At 51.2% G+C, this 22,241-nt stretch overlaps 8 protein-coding genes across 8 annotated transcripts; 4 read left to right on the plus strand and 4 right to left on the minus strand.

Moving 5' to 3' along the window:
* Window position 1: 1 nt before the first annotated feature.
* SNOG_03216 (hypothetical protein) lies at window positions 2-640 on the minus strand (the record flags this gene model as incomplete). The annotated part of the gene is made up of 1 exon (XM_001793741.1): window positions 2-640. The coding sequence occupies one exon, from the start codon at window positions 638-640 to the stop codon at window positions 2-4; it is 639 nt and encodes a 212-aa protein (XP_001793793.1).
* Window positions 641-2,183: 1,543 nt separating this feature from the next.
* Window positions 2,184-3,297, plus strand: SNOG_03217 (hypothetical protein; the record flags this gene model as incomplete). The annotated part of the gene is made up of 3 exons (XM_001793742.1): window positions 2,184-2,227; window positions 2,281-2,421; window positions 2,730-3,297. The coding sequence occupies 3 exons, from the start codon at window positions 2,184-2,186 to the stop codon at window positions 3,295-3,297; spliced, it is 753 nt and encodes a 250-aa protein (XP_001793794.1).
* An 894-nt stretch (window positions 3,298-4,191) lies between these two features.
* SNOG_03218 (hypothetical protein) lies at window positions 4,192-6,736 on the plus strand (the record flags this gene model as incomplete). Its single annotated transcript, XM_001793743.1, has 5 exons — window positions 4,192-4,866; window positions 5,137-5,192; window positions 5,250-5,433; window positions 5,488-5,616; window positions 5,666-6,736. 5 exons carry the CDS (start codon window positions 4,192-4,194, stop codon window positions 6,734-6,736), a joined length of 2,115 nt encoding a protein of 704 aa, XP_001793795.1.
* A 331-nt stretch (window positions 6,737-7,067) lies between these two features.
* SNOG_03219 (hypothetical protein) lies at window positions 7,068-9,010 on the minus strand. The gene is made up of 3 exons (XM_001793744.1): window positions 8,772-9,010; window positions 7,492-8,719; window positions 7,068-7,438 (listed from the first exon to the last, which is right to left on the minus strand). Exons 1-3 carry the CDS (start codon window positions 8,918-8,920, stop codon window positions 7,232-7,234), a joined length of 1,584 nt encoding a protein of 527 aa, XP_001793796.1. The 5' UTR covers window positions 8,921-9,010; the 3' UTR covers window positions 7,068-7,231.
* Window positions 9,011-11,457: 2,447 nt separating this feature from the next.
* On the plus strand, window positions 11,458-11,844 carry SNOG_03220 (hypothetical protein; the record flags this gene model as incomplete). Its single annotated transcript, XM_001793745.1, has 1 exon — window positions 11,458-11,844. One exon carries the CDS (start codon window positions 11,458-11,460, stop codon window positions 11,842-11,844), a length of 387 nt encoding a protein of 128 aa, XP_001793797.1.
* A 957-nt stretch (window positions 11,845-12,801) lies between these two features.
* SNOG_03221 (hypothetical protein) lies at window positions 12,802-13,599 on the minus strand (the record flags this gene model as incomplete). Its single annotated transcript, XM_001793746.1, has 3 exons — window positions 12,802-12,904; window positions 12,961-13,214; window positions 13,261-13,599. 3 exons carry the CDS (start codon window positions 13,597-13,599, stop codon window positions 12,802-12,804), a joined length of 696 nt encoding a protein of 231 aa, XP_001793798.1.
* A 697-nt stretch (window positions 13,600-14,296) lies between these two features.
* On the plus strand, window positions 14,297-17,097 carry SNOG_03223 (hypothetical protein; the record flags this gene model as incomplete). Its single annotated transcript, XM_001793747.1, has 7 exons — window positions 14,297-14,580; window positions 14,631-14,796; window positions 14,844-15,008; window positions 15,084-16,052; window positions 16,128-16,303; window positions 16,642-17,031; window position 17,097. Coding segments are annotated over 7 exons (2,151 nt in total).
* Window positions 17,098-17,497: 400 nt separating this feature from the next.
* On the minus strand, window positions 17,498-21,789 carry SNOG_03226 (hypothetical protein; the record flags this gene model as incomplete). The annotated part of the gene is made up of 5 exons (XM_001793748.1): window positions 17,498-17,829; window positions 17,898-17,925; window positions 18,527-20,127; window positions 20,837-21,728; window positions 21,778-21,789. The coding sequence occupies 5 exons, from the start codon at window positions 21,787-21,789 to the stop codon at window positions 17,498-17,500; spliced, it is 2,865 nt and encodes a 954-aa protein (XP_001793800.1).
* Window positions 21,790-22,241: the final 452 nt, after the last annotated feature.

Raw genomic sequence — 22,241 nt, forward strand, 5'->3', positions numbered from 1 at the left:
GTTACTGCTCGATCTGCCTTTCCCAACCCAAAGACTCGTCTGAGAAGAGAGCTGCAAGGACTTCGCCGACAACCTCTCCACCCTCATCGACGACATCAGCGGAACAGCTTATCATGAGAACCTCGAGCAAATCAAAGACTTTCTCAAAATCAACCCTCCGGATTCCAATAAACGTGAGAGTGTGAAGAGACTTGGCAAGACGACGATCTACGCCAGGAAGCGGAATGAACAGTTCGACCAGTTTATGAGGAACCGCCTCGTTGTTGCCACACAACTGGGGAGTCTGCATGAAGATTGTAGTACGGTCGCACAAATTCTGAAGGTCGAGGTTGCGAGCTATTTGATTGGGTTGGCGCGCAGGGAGTGGGAGGACGTCGCGACTAAGGAGCTGCAGGGTAGGGTGAGGGTGAGTGTGGAGGAGTGGAAGAAGAGTGGGTGCGAGGAGGTTAGGAGGATGGGCTTTGGTTTGGGGTGGGTGGAGGAGAAGTAGTGATTGGATTGGTGTCACAATCTGCAAGCGAGATTCAAGAGAATATTTGCGGGAGACTGAATTGCATATGATTGTTTTCGTGGGCATGGGGAAGGAGACAGTCCCCAGCAATGGATTTTGTTTGCTTCCAACTTGGCTGAAACAAGACATCATGTCGAGGTTTACATCGTGCAACCCACTCCGCAGTAGCGTAGATCCTACGCCCCGTTTGCCTTGTGTCGTATTGCTGTGATTGTCAGATGATGGTTACCGACGAATGTTGTCCGATTCCTGTTGACTCCGCTACTTGGCGCCCGCGGAGGCAGTGCTCGTATTGCCTCTATCATGTCGTACCTCCGCCAGCAAACTTAAGTTCCTCTCGTGTTCCAACTCATCGGATGATGGCCTACTTTCTGGCATGATCTTGCCAGAAGCGGCTATTTAAAATGTCGCCAAAGAGTGTACTACCAGCCGCAGGGACTTTCCATTCCATACAACCACTTCCGATGGTTAGGAAAGATTGATTGCTAGGGAACCTCAGAGGCTCTGAGCGTCAGTAGCTGCACGTGGGCCTTTCCTGCCGGGAAGCAGGACTACCCATGAGCACCTGTAGAGGATCTGGTGAATCTTTTACACAGAGAGGTCAAGACTTCAAGGAGAGGCTCGACGACCTTCCCGTCGGCGATGTATGCGATTGGATACCTTCGGTGGCGAAGCTGGTGCAAACGACTTGTCGAAAGTTCTCTGCCCCTGTCACGAGTTATGATTTACTTCAGCCTGTTCCAGACTAGACATGCATGTCATAGACTAACGAACATGCCGTGATTCTCTTTCGCGAGGGGCGATTGGTTGGCCGATCGTGATCGGTACCTGGGGGTAGGGCGCCTATCATACGTTACACCACGGCCTCGACCGGTCAGGATTGTCATGATAAGGATGTAGTCTGATTTGCTGAATCGTGGAAGTAGATGATCCGATTATGTAGGAGCCTCGATTGGGGCCTCCCTCTCCGGTTTGCCCTTTAGCAGTCGGACTGTTCTCAGATCCATGACATGCTCGAATAGAAGGAAGTTGCGCTAGCGAAACGCCACACAGGGGTCGTGCCTCTTTCCTGCATACCGGGTACAGTAGCATAGCTGCAGGCTATGGGCGTCACGGAATGGAAGGCTTCATGCCTGCCAAAGGTGGGTCGCCCACAGGCATAAGCGCAATCTATGAGCGGCTCGATGGTCACGTGGGGTCTGCTCTGGCACGAAAAAACCTGGTTAAACAGGCGTAGTGTTGACTACGTCAAGGCTGGAAGCGTGTGAAACTGGTATCTAAACTTCACATCTGCCAGCTAGGCAAGGAGTGGAGATTTGGCCCGGCAGCAACGAGCGTCTACATCGGCAAGCGGACTCCTTCCCCACGTCCCGATCGGGCCACCCGCGAGCACAAACCTATTGTAGGTTAGCGTGCTACATTGCAAACTCGAATTTGCTCAAACTGCTTATTACAATACTGGAGTTTCGGGCACTTGCTGACCCTGCTGCCCGCTTGTGGCACTATGAGACTCGATAGCTGTGCCAGTGCGCTCTAGCTGGCAATTGTTGCTTACAAATTTCAATCCTATCCTGCGCATGCCGCGGCTCTGAAGACGCCAGTACCGCGCGCTAAGGTAGGATAGTGACGCTATTCAGATCTCTCCAGCCCATGTTCGCCAATGTGAGGAAGCATGAAGCCCACGCAGGTCTATGTCATTGCTGTTTCCGGATATTGGTCAGTCAGCGTTTCCACATAAAGGGAGACGGAGTCTCCTTCAAAGACCACAGGTTTGAGAACTACTTCGTGCTTCATTACCTTCATACAATTTCTTCTGACAAAAATGGTTTCTCTCCCTCCCCGGTTCAAGAGCTCCAGGCTCTTTGGGCTCTCTGGGACACGTTCTTCGAGACAAGTGCTGAAAACTCCATGTCGGTCCTTGAATACCCGACTCGCTAGTCAAGCAACTCTCCCATCCTTGTTTGCTTCTAGCTCTGGAATTCTTTACCCTGGGCAGCATCATCGCCTCGGGTACTCAACTGCCTCAACACGGATCGAGTTTGATCCGTTCGGTAAACAGTACGAACGAGACACGAACTTCCATTACGAAGTGACCATGGCATTCAGCAAAATTCTACAAAAGGCTGAGCAACAATACTTTCTGAATCTACCAATCGCACACCGAAGAACTTCTGGGATTGGACAACAAACCATCGTGGACCTCACTTGCATGCTTCAGTACCCACTTCGAGATCATCCTTGCCTTAAGCAACTTGAAGCCAAGTGTTTTATTCTGGGCTGAGACTGAAGGAGCAAACGCTTCGCCAGTGTTCAATGACTACGTCGAAACGGTAGTTCAGCCACTATTCAAGAGTTTTGGCCTGGAACAGTACGGTTACATTCTTCAGATGATCCCAAATGAAGTTATTGTCAACGGACGTGAGAACTGGGGTGGTGCTTGGGTCTTGGCCGATACCAGATCGGCGCAATGGGACGTTGTCTGTTACGTTTACTTCAACGCCAATGACACAGAGCATCAAATTCCGATCACGGGAGAAGCACTTGGATTGCCCGTTCTACCGGGCCTTTCGGGCTACGAAATGCGCTTTACCATCACCAACACGACAGCGACTCAAGAGCTGAGTGAAATCGTGCAAGAGAAAGTCCAACCTGTAGTCGCGCTGGATTACCGTGGCTCAGAAGACAAGATGCAGACTGAGTGGTCTAAGAAGCATTTTTTGCGCTGTGAGGCAGTAGCGGCACGACACAACATGCGATTGAAGTTTGAATGTCACCCATGGGGGTGAAACGGCTGCGAGCCGGCGTGTCTCCGCGCGTGACGAAGAACATTTTACCAAGATGGTTCAGAAACTCCATACGTGATTTTGTCTCTGCAGATCTCTTTGAAAAGGAAACGAACGGCTGTCGAGACCTTTGCAAGAGTTCTTTTAGAACCAGGAATCTGTTTTACGGTGTTGCACAAGCACTACTAGGTTTCGCAATATTCGTTGCCGCTTGAGAGGAAATTTTGACGGCAATCGTTAAGGCTGGATAGTTTCAACGTCTTTGTTGATATATTTCCGGGTTGCGACACACTATTGAACCTATTCAAGGTTGCGAACAATGCGATTCTAGATCGCAGCACGTACAAACCATTGGCACACTTGATGGCGCTCTGCCGATCCTGGCCTCGTGACGTCATCCCCTAAATCACAATCGTTCGAGTGACATCGTCGATGATTTTGGTCGAAAGCGCACAAAAAGGCGACGAGCAATGCTTCTTCTGGCAGGGAAATTGTGCAAACTCTCATGCCAACGAACAGCCTTTCTTCGCACAACTGGGACGTTCTGTACCTAGATAGTCATCTGTTGCCAGAAACGAGAAGCAATTGAGAACCTTTGTCTACATCCGGAACGTCTATTTGCATGGTCCATTGCGGTTATTGGCTCGGCTTTTCCGTGTAACATCTTGCACAACAGGACTTTGATGTCGTTCTTTGTGCACTTCCACACCAGCCACAATTTTTCTCCTAATTAAATTGAGTAGCCAAAAGAAAATCTGACAACAATACGATGAAAGCCCCGAAAAGACGCAATGGGTTCTGCGAATAACACCTTGGACTTTGCGCGCTGCGTCCGTATGCTTCATCGAAACACCAATTACCCGCGATTTCAATACTTCATTTTATTGCCAAGTTATCATGGCATCCCCTACATATCCTGCCGTCGTTCTCGATGATGATGCAGGAACTGCTACATATCAAAGCCTTGACCATGTTGATGAAGCACTTTACAACAGTTTCCATTTTGTGTACCAAAGAGCTGTTTTCCAGAAGCTTGTCGCACTACGCCTAGCAGAGGGTATTGTTTTCACTAATGGAAATGATATACAAGTATTGTGGGATAAAAAACCAAGCAGTTTCATGAAAAAGTGGAAGAAGAAGTCCAGTCGCCATAGACCAGTGGAAGATGCGGAGCCGCCAGTAGTTCCGGCAGTCCCAGCTCCAGCAGTCGTAGCTCCCACGACTGCTCCAAGTATTCGGAATCAGACAATAGGAGATCTCAAACAGGCACACGCGCCCACACATCAAGATCAAGCAAACGCAGCTGCGACACCTCAAGGCCCTGACAGTCCAGAGACCCTTGCTGCTGGGTCGCCCGTATATGTCTTAGAAAATAGTACACATTGGCTCTCGCCAACCAGAGGCGAGCGCGAATTCGTCCGGTCTAGTCTTGGAAACAGAGGCTGGAAATTTGTCAAGGTCTTGGATCAGAGAGCGCTTGATAAAGACAGAAAAAGAACCGATCGAGCACTACATCCGTACAAAAACTTCCTTCTATATGTCCGCCCAAACGAATATGGAAACATCGAAGATGTGAGTTTCGACACTCATTTCGCCATCGCGTTTCTATTAACTGGACGTCAGCAAATCGTCGTCAAACGGGTTGATATTAGTGGTGATGGTGATCACTACTGGGCCAAGAACGAAATTAGCATGAATATAATTCTGGCGCAAACCAGATGCAGTCATATTATTGAGTATCGAGGTGATGGCTTGAGAACGACAAGAAAGAAGGTACTATTATGGCTTGGCAGCACTGAAGCACAGCCGGACACCCAGAGAATTTCACATTTATATTTTGAGTACGCAGCATACGGAGACCTCGATGCAACGATACAGGCACATGCTGCAAGGGAGATGTAAGTGAAGCTCCTTGCCATGCCAACATGAATCAATCCACTGACCTCCACCTTGAGACCTGTCCCTGAACACTTCATCTGGTACCTCATCAGCCAGATGATCGAGGCTATATCGGCATTCCAGGAAGGGTTTTGCGAACACCCACATCCTGAAATCACGGGTGCTGCCATTCATGAGCCAGAGCCACCTCTAGACTCAAATAGGTGGGATCCACTTCTGCACTCAGACATCAAACATCATGTAAGTTGTGAAAGTAAGATTTTCGTGTGAGATGACACTAACTCTACTTGATAGAACATCTTCTGTTGCGATGACAATACAATTTATCCCAGTTATCCTCGACCCGTGCTGGCAGACTTCGATATAGTGCAGTCAAGTTCCAATATATCTAGACACTCTGGAACCCCGGGTTGGCAAGCCCCTGTAAGTGTCAAGAGGAGCACATGAAGTCTTAGTGCTGACATAACTGTAGGAAAGATACACCAATGCTGCAGATTACGCAAACTACCGGCCAAATGATTGGGATGTCACGGTCAAGGCCGAAATCTGGGCAGTCGGCGTTGTCGCATACAGGCTCTTGTGGGCAGGAAAAGGAACAGATGCGGTGATTAAACAAAAAGATGACATTATGCAAGAAACCGAGGCATGGCAGACGCGGTTTGGTAAACCCAAGCTTCCCAAGGATTTCGGAGGACTTTATGATGATTTCCAAGAGCCACCAGACATATACAGTTCGGGGTTAGTGCATCTCGTCCAGAGATGTCTGAATTACAGGCCTGAAAATCGACCAGGGCTTCCTGAGATGAAGAACATAGTCGACGCTAAGCTCAGGAGGTTGGACTTATTGTATGGCGATGAGATCAAGAAAGTGAAGGAAGCAATCGCCGAGCCCCATAAAGTCTGGTCTAGCGCCGTCGGCGAGCCTGCAAAACGTTTCGCCATTGGTAGTAGATACGATCCACCTCGAAAACGACGAAGGGTCAATCTTGATGACAGTAACTCGTTGGCATACCAAGCGATTGTCGATGATTGGGTCGTTACCATGTCTTCCCCTCAGCCCAGTCTCGCTTCTCAGGCAAAGATCGTTGATGCCATGATGAACTCCGCAGACAAGTCCGACAACGACGATATCCGTTTCCTCATGGACGACGACAACTTACGGCACTCTTTCCACTATCTTATTTCCTGTCTCAGCACCCGAGTAGCTCCAGATGCGCCCGTACATTACGTCAAAGACTGGGGAGAAGAGGTGCAGGAAACTTTCATGTCTGTGCAAGACAGCTTGAGACGTGGGTACGAAGACTGGGCACCGGTACCGCAAAGGGTACTTCCACTAATTGTCCAGATGATCCCAGAGTTCAGGGACAATCGTGCGTATCATGACCTCCAAGAAGCAATAAACGTTCTAGAACATGCCGTGAAATGGAGCCTAGCTCTGCTGCAATACGATGCAGAACCCAGAACGCCACTGTTGGAGAAAAAGACTGAGATGCATAGAGGGTTTCGAGACTGGATCTTTATACATCCGCATCCTGCTGAATGATGCCTATGTAGTCATCTTTGAGAACGAAGACTTCTGTTCCTTATCAAGAGTTCCTACGTTATCTATGCATTCACCATTCCCATGTGCCACAATGAATCAACCTAAGACTTGTATTATATGCATTGAAGCAACGCTTGGTACGCTCGGGTGCGTTCATTTGTGTGCACATGGAATTATCCCTTTGTGTAATATCATGCCTTTCTGGTTATTCTTTTGTAATGTAGCGGGATGTCCACGCAGAACTAGATCGTGATAAGCGTTGAAGACACCGCGATCGCTGGATGCTAGTGATGAATCACGCGCTTGCTAATAGAACTTGCACACAAAAAGATTAGGAAGATTATTTCTGAGAGCGAGTGAAGTGATTGTTCGTAATGCTATAGTGTAGCCGACTCCATCACGGTCTTCCACTCAACATTAAACTGGAATTGAGGTACTACGTCTACCATTTACCTGTACCTCTACAGAAATTGGAAGAGCGAGAACAAGCAACTCTTAAACACGCGTCTGCTCAACGCGAGCGGTGTGCTTCTCGTCATAGTTGTCCAGGCGCTCCTCGTGGGCCTCCTTCTCGATGACATGCATGTCAATGTGCGCGACGGCCGTGTCGCCATCGAAGATACGGGAGATCTCCTCAAGGGTGGGTCCCTTAGTCTCAGGGTAGACGAAGTAAACCCAGACAAGTTCAACGGTGATCCAGCACTAGGGAATCGTTAGTCATTGCTTGATTTGCGGAGCGCATCTTTTCAACTTACAGTGTAGAAGAGAGCCAGGTACCAATGCTTGGGGAGACGCTCCCAGGCGACAGGGTTGGTTTGACCACCGACGGCGAGAATAGCCTGGACGGTGATGTTCATAATCATGAGACCCTTGGCACGGAGCGCATATGGGAGAATCTCGAGAGCGTAAGCGACGAGGAGACCGGACCAAGCGAATGCATAGAAGACACCGAAGATCCACACGAATGGAATCTGTGCGTATCCGGCAGCCTTGTTCGTCTCGCCAGAGTTCTCGTAGATGGCGCAGGTGATCGTCCAACAGACGAAAGAGACCATCATGCCGGCAGTAGCAGTCAAGAAGAGTGGGCGACGACCGACCTTGTCGATGAACGTAGCAGCGTAGACGGAAACAAGGAGTGCCAGAACACGCTCACCGGCAGACAGGCCCATCTTCTGGTTCTGGTCGACGATACCAGCACCGGTGTAGACCAAGTTGATGTAGTTGGAGAACAGCGCGTTTCCAGAGTACTGAGAGATGATACCCAAGGAGATGAGAATGGCAAGCCTCCATCGGTTACCCTTGGTCTTGAGAAAGTCGATGTAGCTAGAGTTTGTGTTTGCGTCCGCCTCCATGCGAATAGTCTCCTTCATCTCTTGGTACGAGAATTGGACAGTGGGGTTGTTGCGGTCTCCCTCAGCGTGGTAGTAGGCAAGCATAGACTCCGCCTCCTCGTAGCGCTCTTTGCTGATCAGCCAACGGGGAGATTCTGGCACCCACCAGATGAAGCAGAGCTGGAGAGCGGATGGCATGCCCTGAAGAAGTGTGATAGACCTCCACGACCACTCGTTGTCGACGTTGGACGTACCCCAACCGAGGAAAGCGACGATGAGGGCGCCCAAGTTCCAGAGACAGTTGTAGACGGCGGTGAAGGTACCACGATGCTGGGGATGGCAAATCTCGGTAAGAAGAATGGGCGAGCACATCTGAGAAAATGAGTTGCCGAAACCAAGGACGAAACGGCCCGCGAAGTAGATCTGCCAGTTGGTCGCGAAGCAGGAGATGAAAGCGCCAGCAATCATGATAGCGCAACCGGTAGCGATGGGAATCTTACGGCCAACAGCCTGGGTGAAGAAGGGAACAGAGAAGAAGCTGATAATACTGCCGATGTTGTAGGCATTGTTCATGAGACCGAGGCGGTTGTCGTTGGGATGGTCGAAGTACACAGCCCAGCGGGACATCTGCTGAGATGAGTTCATCATCATACTGTAATGCAATGTCAGTCAATATCGATGAATTGCCACAAATATGCACTTACCCATCATAACCCGTGGTAGCTGAGGCAATACAGAGAACACAGGCGTGCCAGTACAGCTTGCGCATGTTAGGTAGCTTGCGCCATTCTACCCTCTCAAACTGAGGCGCGTCCGCGGCCACGGCGGCGTTTGCGGTGGCGATAGCAGGCATCCTGGCTGGTCGTAATTATGCTTCTAGTAAGAAGACCAAGATGGGAAGGAAGTGAGGGTCTGCACCACAAGGGTTCAGTCGACTTGCAGTGGAGATTGACACCCGGCTATGGCTAGATACTTATATTCGAGTAGGCAATCATGATACCTTCTACGGCTTCTAGACTAATTGGAATAGCGGGCTTGTCCCTGGCGGTTGAATTGACGGGGATGCCGGGGTACGATGCACCGTTGTCAGATGGAGGTAGTCCCCGCCAATAGGAGCCGACGACGACCCTTCCTCCAAGCCACGCCTGGCATGAGGGCCGACAGCACCGGGGCGAGACCAGTAAAGTCTGTCGACCATAGGCTCTGGAATCACACCATTGGGTACTGACTTTGACTCTTCTGGTGACCCGACGTTGGTTGTAGATTGTTGTGCCCCATGGGGTGGAATACATGAGGCCTCTAGAACGCCAAGGAATCGAGGCGGAATCGAGGGACGTTGCATGCAGAACCTAGCACAGGGCACTTCCACAGGCCACGGCTTCCAAGCATTCGCAGATTCGCGCTCATCCAGTTCTGATGTCGATCATCAGTCATTGGATTATATCCGGTGTTTACGTAGGGCAAAGGTTTGATCACCATGACCATGTCGAGCGTCTCTTGGGCAAGCATCCACAAGTGGATGCGAAAAAACGCCTCCTTGCGTGCCCAGCCAAAGTAGAGGATAGAGTGTGTGCGTTCTCGGCATAGCAAGTCTCTCCCGTTACAATTGCTGGCACGTGCGAGTCCTCGGCCACGAGGCTTGAGTGTTCCCCAGCTGATCAAAGAGTTCTTCGAAGTCTTGGTGTCGCGGATGCCGTGGACTCGTCCCGCGGGTGGACTTGCATTATACCCGAAATTATGTTTCTAGTCTCTTTCTTCATGTCGTGTCTAGCCCAAAATGTGGACGCGATGGGCGTGGTGCGGGACAAGACACAAGACTGCCAAATGCCAAGATGGCAAAATGGGCCTCCACTCCGCGAGGTGGACTGTCTGCACCACTCTGACTGCGCTGACACCCATTATTTGATGTCGAACCGATATCTAGGTTCTCGGCGCTATGCAAGATATCCTGAACAAGCCTGAACAAGGTCCGCGGCTGCATTGTCATCGGATCGCATGGAATGTACCATGACTATCGAATGTTGTCTGCCGTTCGTCGCTGCAAACCGGTAGGTCCTCGCCACTTGGTCTACGATGATTCCGCATCAGTGATCTTTGAATGCCCAAGTGTCTGCGCGTGCTGACCTCCAGACAATCTCGGAAACCATAATGTCATGTAAATGCAGGTGGCTTGGCATACTTGGCTGCGGTCATATGTATAGCGTGCTCTGCTCTTCTGCCGCATAGCTGACATGCTTGTAGCGTCGGGAAGTACTCCGATCAAGATTTAAACAAGTTCTTAGTGAATGTCGTTTCATCGATTGCTCTCTTCACACTTGCAAGCTGTGGTATTGTGGTGGTCTTCGCTTTGCACTGGCCATGAATCAGACAAAGACTGGAACCCGAGTGCTCAGGATCGGGGTCGTGATAGAGCTACAGGATCCATGCGCCACAGTGTTGGGAATGTATTGATTGCTGACAGGGTGGAAGCGAGCGAGATGCGGCATGCGGTGTCCACCTTGATGCCTCCGAGCGGCCAACCGCAGTTAACGCGCGCCTTTGTCGCCGCTGCACAGCCCGCCACGTGCTTGCATGACCCATTGATGAATTTTGATTGCTAGAAAGTGCCCGCAATATAGGCTCATCGTTCCGACACACAGACGCCAGGACCGAGCGGCTTTGTGGAGTGTGGAGAGGGTAAGCGGGCGGAGAAGGCCTGCGCGGCGGGACTCCGAGGAACGCCAAGGTGCCGAGACGCATTGACCCGGTGAAGCTTCACGGCTGGGGTTCTGGTTTCTCGTGACAAGACATCGCCAATAATGGCTCAAAGCAGAACGCCGCATCCAAGCATCCTGGGCGTTTGATCGGAAGGATCCCTTCACATCCGACTGTCGTTGTCGAAAAGGGAAAATGCGCCGAATTGGCGCCGCCTTACAGCCGAACTGTCCAGATATCTCGTACTGGTAAATGTTTGGCGAGCCGGCAACAGTCTTTGCTGGCTGGCCTCATCAATACGAAATTCCATTATCTCCGTTAACCATTGTGTCAAGCGTGAAGCGAGAGGATCGCAACAAGGACACCAGCTCTTGAGGTCAGGGCGGGCGAGGCGTACAGGAATGAGGCACTACCACGAAAGAACTGAGTGATGAGGCCTAGTATTTCAAGCTTGAGCGACAGCTTTTATCAGCAGGGCGTGACGTCCCAAAGTGAAATTGTGGCAAGCTTTCGTGTGAAGGTTTTCCGAGCCTTTTCGTCACCAATGTTCACGCGTGGAAACGTGTGAGGTACTCCATGGCTCAGGTTTCAAGAGGCATACCATCACGAAATTGCATGTCACGTCCTGTAGATGAGAATCAACGCTACTGAACGAATGGGGCCTGGAGTCTACAACAACCGCCTGCCAGTCGAAACATGTCTTCAGCCACTGCACATGATGCCAAACAGCGGCAGAAACAGAGTGAAGAAGTTGCTCAACATCTCCTCAAGCTTGCGCGCGAGGTTCGCGACTCCATCTACACTTTGGCTATGGAACATTTGCCGACGCGCTTCTCCCTCGAATATGGGATGCAGCTGAATGCACTCACACTCTACCCTCAAACCCTCAAACCCTTCCCCTTTTGTGTTTTACAAACAGACAGATCTATGACGAAGGCGTACATGCTTGGCTTCGACGTACACGCTTCGTCCTTCCCGACGATACCGAGAGAAGCCAAGAGCCGCTCCTTCGATTCATCCACAGCCCGTAGCAGCGAAGGAAGCAGCAAGGGCGATGAACTCATAATGTGTCGCATCATATAGTGCTATCGGCTGGCATGGCACGATAGTATATGTTTCCCTCATCGTCCCACTCTCCCCAGGTTGAGTAATCTTCACTGTCATGATTCCAGGACATTTTTGGGTTTTGAGTTGGGACAGAGTGGGAATGTTAGTTGAGAGTTGAGGGGCAGCGATTGATGTGGAGAAGGTAAACAGCTGAGGAGGAAGCTTTGTAGACGTGGAGAGGAGGGGCCGGACACCGGTGGTTCATGGGGTCGATAGTGAAAGACCTCGTACGTGCACTCGACCAGGGCTGCTTTCGCACCGATCCTAGCAATACATAGGCTAGCAGCGCAGCTCTTCTAAGCCATTTAGTGCTCAGTGCAGACTCGTCGCGAACTGGGGTTATGGTCACATTGTGACGTCCGTACAGGAAGATTCGACCATAATCAGCTCTCGCACTTCGCTGAAAGATTGAATCCAGATTTTCGGAGCCATGAAGTGTACTCTTCCGGGATACAGTATATACAGACTTACGGCTGTCAGTCATAGGGTGCTAAAATGCGTCTATGGTGCGTTACTGTTTTGTATCGTTTCTCCTTGCGGTGCAATTGTAAGACTACTGTCAAATTAGGGACCACCAAATGAGTACAGTTGAAAGTTACTAGACATGTGCTATTGCATGTAGGCCCAGGTCAGTGACGAAGGAAGTCAGGTGTTCGGACACTTTCAGGAGGACGTGACTAATTACCGCACGGACCATCTGCCAATCGAAACTCCGAGGGCGGTTGAGACGATGGGTGCTGCGACATAGAAACCCGCTCATAGCACAATAGGCATACAAACACAAGTACGCATTTGAAACCCATGATCTAGCCATTTAGACATTCGATCGCGCGACCGTCAAACTGATCGCTCTCATTGCTACCATATTCCTCGAACCGCCGATTACGTTCAATCTTTTTTAGCCGAACATCAAGGACCCCGTGTCTTCAAGACCTACTTCTTGGAAGGATTTGGGCTCACAGTACCATCTGGGAACTTTCGGAAGATGTCGGCGATGTGATCGATGGGTGCAGCGAGCATACCCATAGGTCCCTCACTACAAGTCCAAGTCAGTGGTGGCTACAAAGGAAGCTCTCATGATGGGATACACACAAGTAAGGGTTTTCGCCCGCGCTGGGATGACTGCGAGATGGCACAAAGGCTTTGGTCCTTCCAAAGTTCTTGGCCAGGCTCTCAGACGAGCCGCGGTTGTCGCTCGAGCTCAACGCCTTCTCAAGAGCGGGCAGGTCCTTGGACTCTTCATCCTCAATGTGGTGTTCGAGTAGCGACCAGATCTCCTTGAGCTTCGGGACGTAGCCTGTGTCTTTCGCGCTCATATTCTGAAACTCCTTGAGAAGCACCTTGACCTGTTCCATGTCAGTGGTGCATTGGAGAAGGTCGGGTACGGGTCACCTTGTGGTGCTCAGCCCGGTCGTGGTCGGCATGCTCTTTGCCCTTGTCGCCTAAGTACTTCTCCAAGGCTGGATAGACAAGAAGCTCTTCCGCGACAGAATGGCGAGCGAGTTCCCAAGTGAACTGATTGCCGTAGCGCGTCTGATGGTCAATGTTGTCTGGATTGTTGACGATCTCGTTGTAGTACTCCTTGAGCTCGCGATGATCCTTGGTTATGGCTTCTGAGATTGTGGACGCAGCACGGATCGAGGCGAGCCTGCTGTTCACGGGCGCGTGAACCGCCTGTGACCTGAAAGCAGCCCTGGCTACCGGTGTGATGAAGGTGCGTGCTGAGAACATGTTGTAGGATCTGGAATGCAATCGGAGGTTTGTGTTCGATAGCAGAGTGCAAGCCGGTGCTGTCGCTGTTTAATTGCGAGGCAAGTACTACGTTCCTACGTCACTCAGTCGCCATTCCACTCTTCGAACACGTGCATGCGACGCAACTATCAATTTCTCTCCGCGTTCAAGTCACACAAAATCACACGCCAGCTGATTATATGCCGAGTCTCATTGGTTCGACTACAGTACCGGGCTCTTACATCACAGTGATGGAGTTGACACATATGGCGCTCCTCGGCACGGAGCCTATTGGACAACCGTCACTTCCGCATCATCGAAAACATGGGAAAGACAACAATTGCATCTTATTATCCCATCACCCGCGGACACGTGAGCCGAGCGAACGAGCTTCATCTTCGATCTGCGTCGTTCATGGTATGGAAAGAGCTCAATCGAGCAGCACTGAACACACCTTTCATGCAGTCCCTCGCATTAGAGTAGCATCAAGCGAATGGACGTTCATCCGACCAGTCAGAGGAAGCGCACGGCCTCACTATTCTCCTATTGTCATTGACTTGCAGCTGCTATCACAACCGGACAGTTACCCCTCATGTCGAACCGTCAGGATGACAATTGCTGAACAATGTCGACATGGCTCACGCCATGGCGTATTTGTGTCTCAGCCATCGCATCCTTAAACTCGACTGCGTCCCAGATGGAGATCTCAACAACTTTGCCCCAGAAACTGAAAGCTGCCATGTCTACAGGCGCCAACACCAATCACAATGACCCCATGCAGCACCCGCTAGAGGCAATCTCACAGAGCATCCAGGGCGCCACCCAGGGTGAGGCTCGTGCTCCACGTATAGCTCACATGGGTAGTGCGAACGAAGGTCCTGCCGATATCATCGCAAAGGTTTCTGGAGCTGTTCAAGGTGGGAAGCGTGAGGACGATGGCCCGTACTTCACCAACAATGAGGGCATTCCCTATCCCGACCCGTAAGTGATACCTACCACTTAGCTCCTCAACCATACTGACGGCTTCGTAGAGCACACAGCAAGAACATCGGTGGTATCCCAGTAGCGAGCGATGTGTTCCTATTCCAGAAGCAGCAGACTTTCAACCGATCGAAGAACCTCGAGCGCATGGTGCATCCTTGTGGCTCTGGGGCTTTCGGATATTTCGAGACCACAAAGGACGTGTCGAACCTCACCGTATGCCATCACACACTCTCCAAAATTGAAGTACTGATTGAGCGTAGAAAGCCAACTTCCTCGGCAGTGTCGGCGAGAAGACACCAATCTTTGTCCGCTTCTCTACTGTCACCGTCGGTCGTGAGTATCCTGACTTGGCTCGCAATCCCCGTGGCTTTGCCATCAAGTTCTACACCCAGGAGGGCAATTATGACATTGTTGGCTTGAACTTTGTAAGCTAATCATCTACCAAAAGAGACTGGAACTAACAAACCCAGCCAGTCTTTTTTTGTCGTGATCCCCTTCAGGGACCCGACGTTATTCGCTCTCAAGCCCGCAACCCGCGCAACTTCCTCCCGGACTACGATGCACTGTTCGACCTACTTGCAAACACCCCCGAAGGTAACCATGCTGGTCTCATGTTCTTCAGTGACCATGGCACTCCGAAAGGATGGCGTTACGAGCATGGTTACGGCTGCCACACCTTCAAGTGGGTCAATGCCGAGGGCAAATTTGTGTACATCAAGTACCACTTCATTGCCAAACATGGCCAGAAGCAGTTTACACAAGAAGAAGCTACACGCATGTGCGGAGAAGACCCCGATTACTCCAAGCGCGACCTCTGGGAAGCGATTGAAAAGGGCGAGGAAATTGAGTGGACTGCCATGGTTCAGGTAATGGAACCTCAAGATGCTGACCCGGAGAAGCTTGGTTTCGACCCATTCGATGTGACCAAAGTCTGGCCACGAAGCCAGTTTCCCATGCATGAGTTTGGCCGTCTTGTGCTCAATAAGAACCCTGAGAACTTTCACCGCGATGTCGAGCAGGCAGCCTTCTCGCCCGGTAGCATGGTCCCCGGCATCGAAGACTCACCCGACCCACTCCTCCAGTTCCGCATGTTCTTCTACCGCGACGCGCAATACCATCGCATCGGTGTCAATCTCCATCAAGTGCCCGTAAACTGCCCGTTCATGGCGAAGCAGTTTGCAACTCTCAACTTCGATGGGCAGATGCGTGTGGACGCCAATCATGCCGGTAACAAGCAGTATGCGCCTAATAGCTTCGCGCACAAGTTCCGACCGGACGTTGCTGAGGCGCCATACGTAGTCAGCGATAACGTGGTCAGTCGCAAGAGCCACTATTACCACGAGGGCAAGAAATCGGACTATGCGCAAGCGACTGAACTGTGGAGTCGCGTCATGACGGAGCAGCAGCGCAAGAACACGATCAAGAACACGGGAAATATGCTCAAATTTGTGGGATATCCCGAAATTCAGGTGAGTTGATGGTGCAGCTTGCATGCCATGAATTGGCACACGCTAACAGCCCTGCAGAAGAAATACCTTGCTCAGGTCTACAATGTTGGCACCGACTATGCACAAGGCATTTACGATATGCTCCCCAGTCCCGAATTTCAATTCGCTGAAGTCGAGAAGTTGGCAGAGACGGCGCAGGAGTGGTACAAAGAGAAGAAGTTCCAGCCATCGACTGAGAATAAGTTGAGGGGTGATGCGCCTATTGCACCTTGGTATAACTAGGCTTTAGTAGTACTGAGAATTCTTTGGGATATGTGATCATAACGAGGCATGGCACGACCCATGGCTATAAGGCTCCTTGACTAAAAGTAACAAGTCTCCGGGAGCATACAGGTTTCGGAGACATAACGAACGCGATGAAAACTGTCCATCAATGTGCCCAAGAACAATTCTCCGTGTGGATTTCTGATACCTGAAGATCAATCAATTCTCTCAAATGATTCCGAGATCGATGATGGAATGTGTATATATTTGTTAGGTCGAGTATACGACTTCATTCTTTACCCAACTCACAGCCATCATCACCATCAACATATCCAAACAACCACAGTACCACAAGCATGTCTCCCAACCCAATCAAAACCACAATCTGGCTCTGGCCCTCTGGCCTCTACCCTCGGCGCATCATCTACTTCCTGCTCATCAAGAAACTCACCCTCTCCACCCTCGCCGCGCACAACATCCATCTGATTCCTATCCACCTCTCCCCAACCGGCCTCATCTCCGCAACCGGTCTCGAGTCCCGCCCCGCCGGTACCAGCGTACCGTTCATGCGCCTCTCATACGCCGACGGCACGCATTTCCTGATCCACGAAACGAGCTCCATACTTGAATACTTGCAGGAGATTTTTCCTGGCGGACCGGATATCAGGGGCGAGACGGTGCATCAGCGGGCGCGCAGTCGGGACGTGTTGAGTCTACTGGGTGAGGCGATCGTGTGGTATGGAGTCGAGGTGTTCCATTCTGATCCCAACACGGCGACGTGGTCGGGGCTGAGGGTGGAAGATCAGAGTCCGGCGGCGGCGGCGCATGGGAGGATGAAGGTGGGGACTTTGTTGGATAAATTGGAGGGGTGGGTTAGGGAAGATGTTGAGGGGAAGGGAGCGGTGAGTTTGGTGGGAGGGGAGCAGGCAACGTTGGCGGATGTGGCGCTCATAGCGCTGGTGGAGTATTTCAGGGAGAAGTTTGGGGCGGATTGGATTAAGGGACATGGGGTGTTGGAGACATGGTATGGGAGGATGAAGGAACAGGATTGGGTTGCTGGTGGGATGAAGTTGGCTGAGGTCGAGGAGACGGGAGACTGGGGAGTGGTTTTGGGAGCGTGAGTAGCGGGGAGATAATTTTGAAGTTTTACATTATATCATTGATTTGGATGTACCCTGAACGCCTTTGTTTGTGTTGCGGCTCTATGCCAACTGCGTCTTTCCAGTGACTGGGCACGCTGCGCCCTCAGCCGCTCCCGCCACACTGGGGTGTGTTGAGACTTTGTTCAGGTGATGTCCAACAGTGGCCTTGGTGACCGGGCATACATCGCCCTCGCTGGCCTTGAGCATATCAGGATGGTCAGGTGGGAGGACAGTGGTTGCGGTTCCGACAACTGGGCAGAGCGCGTCATCCATCTTCTGGGCCTCGGGCTCGTTGACGCTCTTCTTCAGCGCCGGACATTGCGTTGCCGTGTTGGATGCGGATGTGACAGGCGGGTGCGTGCTGAGGTTGTGGTGGTGGTCGGTGGTTGCACCTACTACAGGGCACTGTTCTCGTTAGTAGCCACACGTGAAGGACGAACGCGTTCTGAGGGGTACTTACAGTCTGACCATCCTTTGACATGTCCACGCTGGGGTGGTTAGGTGGGAGCACATCCGTGGTAGTTCCGATAACTGGGCAAGCCATGATGAAGTAGTGTGTGGTATGAGCTTGATGTTATTGTCTTTGTGGTGGAAGTGATGAAGGAGTACAGAAAAGCCAGGTGAAGCAAATGGAGGGGAAAGACAGCAGATAAGCGGTCAATAACAAAGCCAAAGCGCAAGCTAAGTTGCTAAGGTTCCAGTTTGCGTCGTGGATCCACGCCGTTGTTGAGCTACCCCAGATTTGCAGGGATGCGGCTGCGCGACGTCATAGTCAGCGGCTTTGTCGACGCGCTGATTGGTCAGACGCGCTGTGGGGCTGAACGGGCGCGGAAAGGGAGGTTCGCGTCGTTTCCACAACTCCATCACCAGCTAATTCGCGACATTTGCCTGCTCGAAGATATCACACTTTTGCTATAAAGATTTGATTCACATTGCATGCTTACTCGGAACCTCACTTGGTCCCATCACAGGCACATTGACTCAAAAACAGCTATATTTTGAACTGTGCTATGGTAAGTTCTACATCACAGCAGAAGCTGCCTACAGTATTTGAGGCATTGCGCAGCGACTCGATGCGTCGGGATGAACCACAAGCTCACCCTTCTTGATCATGATCATCTTCTTAGCCTTGATCCGCTCAAATTGGTTCAATTTCACCATCGTCCCAGCCTGGCGTCCCTTCCAAGCGCCTGACCTACGGACGACCTCGACCTTTATCTCGCGCTCTTGACGTACGAGAAAGCCATGCAGGAACCACTTCGCTAGATTTCCGAGCGCATCGAGATGCTGTGGCATGCCGCCTCTCCGCGCAAGACCGTATGCACCATCGAGGTAGATGTACTCCAATTTCTCGCACTTGAGGATGTCCTCCAAGCAGAATCGCGCAACAAGATCCTTGATTGGGGTAGGGCGTATGCCCCGGTGGGGATCGTCAACTGTGACTTTCGACCAGTGGAAAGTCATGTCGATTTGCTTCAGATTTCGACATGCTACTGCAAGACCAATGCTTGGGTTGTCGATTGAAGCGGGATAACACAGGTGATTGAACCAATGCATATGAGGGAAGTTGAGGTACCTCACTGCATCCAAGCCTTCATTGTTCGGCAGAGCCTCGAGAAACTTGCGCAACCAAGTGGCGATCTTGAACTTCTTTTGGGAGTACATGTACTTCAGGTCGAACCGCTTGGTCTTTTGAAGCATGTAGACAGCCACCTCGCCAAGCATATCTTTGTTAGTGAATGCGAGTGCTGGCAGCCATCCACGTGGAGCACGCGCCGTCTCTGGAGGAGGAAACGTGCCCGGGTCCTGGTTATCGCACGCGACCAACACATTCGGAAAGTCCCAGAAGCAACACGGGTTTTGCCATTCATCGTAATGGCGGTGCTTGCTCAAGCGGCCAGCCTCGCTCTCCAATATAAGATACTTCTGGAGAATCTGGAGCCTGAGCTCGGCTGGTAGCTTCAAGAGCTGTGACTCGCCCATGAAACAATCCATGAGATCCCACGTCATATCGCGGAATTCCATGAAGGCATCGAAAGAACGCCTCAGAACACTCATGTATGCCACGGCTTTCGGCACATCCCTCTTAACGCTCATGTTCAGAGACCTCTTGGACAGCCGTACACTACCGTTCTCGAGTTGGCGTGTATGCTCGCGGAATCCGTCAACCATGGTGCCCATGCGCCAGAGCTCGAAGAGGTCTTCGCCCCAGCAATCGAAGTAGTTGGTGTATTCATCACAAAGTCCCCAGGCATTGGACATATCCCAGAAAGCCCACTCATCGATCGGTGGGCGAGCATCGCGTTCGAAGTTGAAGAGCGCACCTCGGGGGAGATAGGTGTTGCGATCGATTTCGATCCATGTCCAATCGGCTCTATATTGGCTCTTCATGAACTCGATACCAGCCCGGGAGATATCAGCGAATTCTCTCTGGAACCTCCTCTCTTTCTCTGGAGATGGGTGCTTCATGAACCCATGACCTGCGGCGGCGAGGTCATAGAAGGCACGAAAGTCTTTGTCAACAATGGCCCCGACAACCGGTGTACTTGGCGCAGCATAAGGGCTTATACACTCGAGGGTGTCGCCAGCGGCCGCTGCGAGGTCTCGAAACGCGCAGACGAGCTCGATGCTCTCTATTCGATTGTCGGGTGCAGTCTTGGTCGGAGAGGTGATGTCGAATAGGACATCTCCTAGTACCTTTGCGCAAAGTCAGTCCGGGCTAGGTATGTTATGTTGAGTTCAACCTACAGGCTCCATGCTATTGATGAGCTTCATCTCTATAACAATGTTTCGATGTCAAGGGTAGTTGAGGCGGTGGTTGAGAACGAGGCGCTTGGTGTAAACGATATGAGCGACAGCAAAGCGAGCAAAGATATTTATATACAGTCGGGGGCGGAATCAGGGATGCTTAACATTCACCCTAGGCAGCAAAGGAAATGAAAGGATACATGCTACTAACGCTTTCACAGAACCGACAGCCTTATACCAGGTTGGAAAACATAGGAACGGCCGAGGAACCTTCTTTTGTGTGGTGCAATCGGCTTGCTCGAAACGCGGTTGTTAGCAAAGCCTCGAGATGCATTGCCATCCATCAGCAAAGCCAATTCTACGAGGCACAACATGAACACTAACTTATACGGAAATAATCAAAGAGATCGGTTAGCACTGAGCCATGCTATGAATTGCAACAATGGTGGTAATTCTCAAGCCAGTCAGGTTTGGTGCACTTCCTTCAAATGAAGCTCTTCATTCACAGAAAACACTTGATTCCATCCAGTGGTCAAGCTCTACATCAAGTGGTCTACGTACTGATAGCTTTCTAGGAAGCTCATCCGACACTTTGCGGACTCCAAGGTAACGCTAGCTGTCCAAAGACCTAAACCTCGCGGAACGACATAGCCAATTCGAAATGCTTCAAGTCCTTCTTATTGAGCGAGATGATGGTACCAGTCACCCGATTCCTCCACTTTCCATATCGACGAGCCACTTCGATCTCGACCTTCTGTCCCCGACGCACAAGGAAACCCACTATAATCCACTTCGCGAGGCCGTCAAGCCCATCCAAGTCACTGGGACCTCCACCTCGGTTAGGCGCGTTGTGTATACCATTGAAGTACACCTGTTGCAAGCCCGTACAATTGAGGATTGGCCGGAAGCGGAATTTGTTGACGACATCGAGCGTGGTGCATGGAATGGCGAGATCGATGTTGTCGGGATCAGGCTTGCGCAGCTTCGAGGAGTGCCAGGTAATGTCGAGTTTTACGAGGTTCTTGCACACCGCCACAAGCTCGAGACTCGGGTTCGCCGGCGCCGGAATGTCACGCTCGCTGTTGTACCAGTGCATGTGTGGGAAGTTGAGGTGCTTGACCGCACTCAGACCCCCCGGAATCATAGTCAGGAACTCACGGAACCAAGTCGCAATCTCAAAGCCGGAGACCTCCTTGATGTACTTCAGATCGATCTGTCCCGTGTTCTGCAGCATGTGCACAGTCACTTCTCCAAGAAGCGCCCTGTTCACAAATGCAAGAGCAGGAACCCAGCCCTCAGGGGCGCGAGCGGTCTCGGGCGGTGGGAAGGTCTTCGGCTCTTGGTTGTCGCAGGCCATGAGCACGAACTTGTGGTGGTAGGCCTCAAAGAAGCCCTCGCACAGTGCACGGAAGCAGAGTTGGTCGTCATAGGGTTCCATGGCGGCCATTTCGGACGCATGGTATTCTGGGTCCTTCCTCATTTGTCGAATATTGCGTAAGGACTGAATGATTTCGGGATCTAGATCGCGAAGGTCGAATACAGGCTGTGGAAGGTTAGCCTGGCATGTTGGCATGGTCAAGCTATGGGCATACCGAGCAATTCATGGTGGCTGTGTTGGCCTTAGTTAGGGTCGAGAGCGGCCGAAGATTATAGACCTTGGTTGAAGAGCTGTCAAATAGAGTAGAGTACCTGTTGGTGGAGGGGTAAACAAGAGCCGTGGTTGAGCTCTCTTATACACAGATGGTTCGTCGTGAAAAGACTAGCGTGCACCAAAGCCACGGTTGCCAGGTAGCGCTCGGCTGTGGCCGCTACTGGCCCTTTCACGACACTTACAGTTACATCGATGTCATCTACAAGAAGTTAATGGAGGAAAGCTGCGGCAACACCCTTTTCATAAAGATTTGGCGGCTTGTTCGACACCGAGGCAAGTTTGCTAGCAAGGCTTCGAGATTGTTGTACTACGTGAGTAAAGCCACCCGTAAAAATCATGAATCACGACTGTAAGGTATTTCATTTGTATAAACACGACACTCTGATTCATACACTCGACGTTCAT

Source organism: Parastagonospora nodorum (genome assembly GCF_000146915.1).
Source record: "Parastagonospora nodorum SN15 chromosome Unknown scaffold_4, whole genome shotgun sequence".
Lineage (NCBI taxonomy): Eukaryota > Fungi > Ascomycota > Dothideomycetes > Pleosporales > Phaeosphaeriaceae > Parastagonospora > Parastagonospora nodorum.

Coding starts and splice junctions, on each gene's coding strand:
- SNOG_03219 (XM_001793744.1), bottom strand. CDS start 8,920: ATGCCTGCTATCGCCACCGCAAACGCCGCCGTGGCCGCGGACGCGCCT. Junction 8,720..8,771: donor GCTACCACGGGTTATGATGG/GTAAGTGCATAT, acceptor ATTGCATTACAG/TATGATGATGAACTCATCTC. Junction 7,439..7,491: donor ACCTGGCTCTCTTCTACACT/GTAAGTTGAAAA, acceptor ACGATTCCCTAG/TGCTGGATCACCGTTGAACT.